This window comes from Rhinopithecus bieti, unplaced genomic scaffold, assembly GCF_001698545.2.
Source record: "Rhinopithecus bieti isolate Rb0 unplaced genomic scaffold, ASM169854v2 scaffold_64503, whole genome shotgun sequence".
NCBI lineage: Eukaryota > Metazoa > Chordata > Mammalia > Primates > Cercopithecidae > Rhinopithecus > Rhinopithecus bieti.
The window spans coordinates 601,076-607,225 of NW_016825208.1; the positions used below are offsets into that span (position 1 = coordinate 601,076).

The 6,150-nt window shown below is 47.9% G+C and overlaps 1 protein-coding gene and 1 pseudogene across 1 annotated transcript in view; both read left to right on the forward strand.

Annotated features, from left to right (window-relative positions):
* The window catches only part of MDC1 (mediator of DNA damage checkpoint 1), a 25,274-nt gene extending 23,630 nt beyond the window's left edge, over nt 1-1,644 (forward strand). The window contains 1 exon segment of the mRNA XM_017862809.1: nt 838-1,644. Coding sequence (XP_017718298.1) covers nt 838-999 — 162 coding nt within the window. The 3' untranslated portion in view covers nt 1,000-1,644.
* A 2,451-nt stretch (nt 1,645-4,095) lies between these two features.
* On the forward strand, nt 4,096-5,425 carry LOC108522553 (60S ribosomal protein L7 pseudogene; annotated as a pseudogene).
* Nucleotides 5,426-6,150: the final 725 nt, after the last annotated feature.

Here is a 6,150-nt window from a genome sequence, read left to right on the forward strand (position 1 = left end):
ATCTCTACCAAGAAGAGAGAAAAGTAGCCGGGCCTGGTAGCGGGTGCCTGTAATCCCAACTACTTGGGAGGCTGAGGCAGGAGAATCCCTTGAACTGGGAGGCCGAGGTTGCTGTGAGCCGAGATGGTGTCACTGCACTCCAGCCTGGGGGACAGACTGAGACTCTGTCTTAAAAAAAAAAAAAACGGGACAGCACCAAAAACGAAAACAAAATGCTTTCCATCTGCTGAACCAACAGAAAGATTTTTTGTTTGTTTGTTTTTCTGAGACGGAGTCTTGCTCTGTCACCCGGGCTGGAGTGCAGTGGCCGGATCTCAGCTCACTGCAAGCTCCGCCTCCCGGGTTTACGCCATTCTCTCGCCTCAGCCTCCCGAGTAGCTGGGACTACAGGCGCCCGCCATCTCGCCCGGCTAATTTTTTGTATTTTTTTAGTAGAGACGGGGTTTCACCGTGTTAGCCAGGATGGTCTCGATCTCCTGACCTTGTGATCCGCCCGTCTCGGCCTCCCAAAGTGCTGGGATTATAGGCTTGAGCCACCGCGCCCGGCCTTTTTTTGTGTTTTTAATAGAGACAGGGTTTCACTGTGTTAGCCAGGATGGTCTCAATCTCCTGACCTCGTGATCTGCCCGCCTCGGCCTCCCAAAGTGGTGGGATTACAGGCGTGAGCCACTGTGCCTGGCCTAGCAAGAGTATTTCATAGACAGTATGTGGTGTGCTTCACTTGGCTTCATATTAGGAGGTATTATTTTAGTGATGCTAAGACTGGTTAGTGGGTCCTGAACCCATTTCTAGGATTCTTTTTCACCCCTGATTTTGTGTTTGCTCTGTCTTCCCTAGCCTCAGAGAGTTGTGATCACATGCCCTCAGGACTTCCCTCGTTGCTCTGTTCCACTGCGTGTTGGGCTGCCCCTCCTCTCACCTGAGTTCCTGCTGACTGGAGTGCTGAAGCAGGAAGCCAAGCCAGAGGCCTTTGTCCTTTCCCCTTTGTCATCTACCTGAGAACTCCGCTACCCTTTTCCCTCCCAGACCACGAATTAGAAGATATTTGGAAGAAAGAACTCAGGGCGTTAGAAAGGATTGGGGTATATTGATACAACTTGTCCTGGAACATGTGTGGGACCAGAAATCTTTATGAATAAATGAAAAGATAAGGCGTTTGGAAGCCACAGGTGGTTGTTGCTTTTGTTTTGTTGTTTCGTTTTTATGGCCATTTTATTTTGTATTTGTAGTTTTTATTTGTATAGATTTAGGGGATACAAGATTTCTTACATGTATATACTAAATGGCCATTTTAAAATTAGTTTCATGCTCAGATGTCATAAGTGGCAGGTATCTTTAGCTAGAGTGTTGTAGTTACTGCTCAATACCACTCATGGTGTCCTACCTCCTATTTGGAAACCATCTCTATTGTTTTCTTACTGAGATTCTTTGGAGTCAAGAACTTGAAGGGATGCTTGGAGTGAGTAGATTTGAGGGTCCAGTTATGGAGTGCTACTAAAACATTTTCTTCTCTCCTGGCCTCTGGAAGCATCTTTAGCTTTGACTTTGGGCAAGTCTCGGTACTTTTCTGGCCTGTTTTTCCAGGATTTATAAAATTAGAGCTTAGGCTTGACCTCTGTGATAAATAAATATTCACTCTGTGCCTTACGGTGTAGTGTAGTTTTTTAAAATGTCTAGGTCTCAAGACACAAACTTTAAAAAAAAAAAGTCACGGACTTGTATTTAATTCATCATTATCTTCTATTTAGGGCAAATTATGTAACATTTCTTAAGGGTTTTTTTTTTTTTTTTTTTTCTTGAGACAGGGTTTCATCTCTGTCACCCAGGCTGGAGTGCAGTGGCACCATCTCAGCTCACTGCAACCTCCACCTCCCAGTTCAAGCAGTACTCCCACCTCAGCCTCCTGAGTAGCTAGGACTACAGGCACACACCACCATGCCTGGCTAATTTTTTTTGTTTGTTTGTTTGTTTGTTTAGTAGAGACGGGGCTCTATTAAATTGTTGTATTTTTAGTAGAGACGAGGTTTTGTCATGTTGCTCAGGCTGGTCTCTAACTCCTGACCTCAAGTGACCCACCCACCTCAGCCTCCTGAGTAGCTGGGATTGCAGGCACATGCCACCACGCCCAGCTAATTTTTGTATTTTCAGTAGAGATGGGGTTTCACCATGTTGGCCAGGCTGGTCTTGAACTCCTGACCTCAGGTGATCCACCTGTCTTGACTTCCCAAAGTGCTGGGATTACAGGCATGAGTTACCATGACTGGCCTTTTATTTTTTTGAGACAAGGTCTCACTCTGTTGTCTAGGCTGAAGTCTGGTGGCTTGATGTCGGCTCACTGCAGCCTTGACCTCCTGGGCTCAAACGATTTTCCTCTCAGCCTCCCAAGTAGCTGGGACCATAGGTGTGTGCCACCATGCCTGGTGAATTTTTGTATTTTTGGTAGAGACAAGGTTTTGTCATGTTGCCCAGGCTGGTCTGTAACTCCTGACCTCAAGTGATCCACCTCAGCCTCCAAAAGTGCTGGGATTACAGGCTTGAGTCACCATGCCCAGCCAAATTTAAAATTTAAAAGTTGATTACAAGGATGTGGAGAAATTAGAATCCTTATACATTGCTGGTAGGAATATTAGATGGTTCAGCCTCTGTGGTAAGCAGTTTGATGGTTCCTCAAAAAGTTAAACATATGGATGGGCACAGTGGCTCACACATGTAATCCCAGCACTTTGGAGGCCAAGGCGGGCAGATCACTTGAGCTCAGGAGTTCACAACCAGCCTGGGCAACATGACAAAACCTTGTCTCTACCAAAAATACAAAAATTCACCAGGCATGGTGGCACACACCTATGGTCCCAGCTACTTGGGAGGCTGAGAGGAAAATCATTTGAGCCCAGGAGGTCAAGGCTGCAGTGAGCTGACATCAAGCCACTGCACTTCAGCCTGGGCAACAGAGTGAGACCTTGTCTCAGAAAAATAAAAGGCCAGTCATGGTGGCTCATGCCTGTAATCCCAGCACTTTGGGAAGTCAAGACAGGTGGATCATCTGAGGACAGGAGTTCGAGACCAGCCTGGCCAACATGGTGAAACCCCATCTCTACTAAAAATACAAAAATTAGCTGGTCATGGTGGCAGGCATCTGCAATCCCAGCTATTTGGGAGGCTGAGGCAGAAGAGTTGCTAGAACCCGGGAAGTGGAGGTTGCAGTGAGTTGAGATCGTGCCACCGCACTCTGACCTGGGTGATAGAGCAAGACTCCACCCAAAAAAAAAAAAAAAAAAAAAAAGGCCGGGTGCAGTGGCCCACGCCTGTCATCCTAGCACTTTGGGAGGCTGAGGCAGCTGGATCATGAGGTCAGGAGATAGAGACCATCCTGGCAAACACAGAGAAACCCTGACTCTACTAAAAATATACAAAAAACTAGCTGGGCGCGGTGGTGGGCACCTGTAGTCCCAGCTACTCGGGAGGCTCAGGCAGGAGAATGGCGTAAACCTGGGAGGCGGAGCTTGCAGTGAGCTGAGATCCGGCCACTGCACTCCAGCCCGGGCAATAGAGCGAGACTCCGTATCAAAAAAAAAAAAAAAAAATTAGCTAGGCGTGGTGGCGGGCGCCTGTAGTTCCAGCTACTCAGGAGGCTGAGGCAGGAGAATGGCAAGAACCCGGGAGGCAGAGCTTGCAGTGAGCCGAGATCGCGCCACTGCACTCTAGCCTGGGCAACAGAGTGAGACTCTGTCTCAAAAAAAAAAAAAAAAAAGTAACTTATTTTCTGACTGGAACCATGTAGGGTGTCATAGAGAAAAAGGAGAGGGCCAGGGTGCGGTGGCTCACACCTGTAATCCCAACACTTTGGGAGGCCGAGGTGGGCAAGTCACCTGAGGTCAGGAGTTCCAGACCAGCCTGACCAATATGACAAAACCTCGTCTCTACTAAAAATACAAAACAAATTAGCCGGGCGTGGTGCCAGGTGCCTGTGATCCCAGCTACTCAGGAGGCTGAGGCAGGAGAATTGCTGGAACGCAGGAGGGGGAGGTTGCATTGAGACGAGATCACGCCATTGCACTCCAGCATGGAAGACAGAGTGAGACCCCGTCTCAAAAAAAAAAAAAGGAAAAAAAGAAGGAGGTTCCTGCTATGCCAGAAACCCTTAAAAAGCGAAGGAATTTCCCAGAGTTGAAGATCAAAGGCCTGAGAAAGAAGTTTGCCCAAAAGATGCTTCAAAAGGCAAGGAGGAAACTTATCTATGAAAAAGTGAGCCGGGCGCGGTGGCTCACGCCTGTAATCCCAGCACTTTGGGAGGCCGAGACGGGTGGATCATGAGGTCAGGAGATCGAGACCATCCTGGCTAACACGGTGAAACCCCGTCTCTACTAAAAACACACAAAAAAATTAGCCGGGCGTGGTGGCGGGCGCCTGTAGTCCCAGCTAGCTACTCAGGAGGCTGAGGCAGGAGAATGGCGTAAACCCGGAGGCGGAGCTTGCAGTGAGCCGAGATCGCGCCACTGCACTCCACCCTGGGCGACAGAGTGAGACTCCGTCTCAAAAAAAAAAAAAGAAAAAGTGAAACACTACCACAAGGAATATAGGCAGGTATACAGAACTGAAATTCAAACGGCTAGGACGGCCAGAAAAGCTGGCAACTTCTATGTATCTGCAAAACCCAAATTGACATTTGTCATCGGGATCAGAGATATCAATGGTGTGAGCCCAAAGGTCCAAAAGGTGTTGAAGCTTCTTCGCCTTTGTCAAATCTTCAATGGCTTCAATGAACATGCTGAGGATTATAGAACCATATATGGCATGGGGATACCCAAATCTGAAGTCAGTAAATGAACTAATCTATCAGCGTGGTTATGGCAAAATCAGTAAGAAGCGAATTACTTTTTTTTTTTATTTTTTTGAGACGGCGTCTCGCTCTGTCGCCCAGGCTGGAGTGCAGTGGCCGGATCTCAGCTCACTGCAAGCTCCGCCTCCTGGGTTCACGCCATTCTGCCTCAGCCTCCCGAGTAGCTGGGACTACAGGCGCCGCCACCTCGCCCGGCTAGTTTTTTGTATTTTTAGTAGAGACGGGGTTTCACCGTGTTAGCCAGGATGGTCTCGATCTCCTGACCTCGTGATCCGCCCGTCTCGGCCTCCCAAAGTGCTGGGCTTACAGGCTTGAGCCACCGCGCCCAGCCAGAAGCGAATTACTTTGACAGATGATACTGTGATTGCTTGATCTCTGGGTAAATATGGCATCACCTGCATGGAGGATCTGATTCTTGAGATCTATACTGTTGGAAAATGCTTCAAAGAAACAAATAACTTCCTGTGGCCCTCGAAATTATCCTCTCCACATGGTGGAATAAAGAAAAAGACTACCCATTTTGTAGAAAGTGGACATGCTGGCAACAGGGAGGACCAGATCAACAGACTTCTTAGAAGAATGAACTAAGGTGTCTACCATGATTGTTTTTGTAATCTAAGCACTTAAACAGTACCTGCTCTCGAATTGGAGAGAAAAAAAGAAAGTTAAACATGGAATTACCAAATGATCCAGCAATTCTGCTCCTAGGGATACACCCAAAAGAATTTAAATCAGGTGTCCAGCCTGGGTGGGGTGGCTCATGCCTGTAATCCCAGCATTTTGGGAGGCCAAAGCGGGAGGATTGCATGAGCCCAGGAGTTCATGGGCAACCAGTCTGGGCAACATGGTAAAACCCTGTGACTACAAAAAATACAAAAATGGGCTAGGTGTGGTGGCTAACGCCTGTAATCCTAGCACTTTGGGAGTCGAGGCTGGTAGATCACCTGAGGTCAAGAGTTCAAGACCAACCTGGCCAACAAGGTGAAACCCCATCTCTACTAAAAACTACAAAACTTAGCTGGGTGTGGTGGCTCATGCCTATAATCCCAGCATTTTGGGAGGCCAAAGTGGGTGAATCACCTGAGGTCAGGAGTTTGAGACCAGCCTGACCAACAGGGAGAAACCCTGTCTCTACTGAAAATACAAAATTAGCTAGGCTTGGTGGTACATGCCGGTAATCCCAGCTACTCGGGAGGCTGAGGCAGGAAAATCGCTTGAACCCAGGAAGCGGAGGTTGTGGCGAGCCAAGATCATGCCATTGCACTCCAGCCTGGGCAACAAGAGCAAAACTCTCTCTCAAAAAAAAAAAAAAA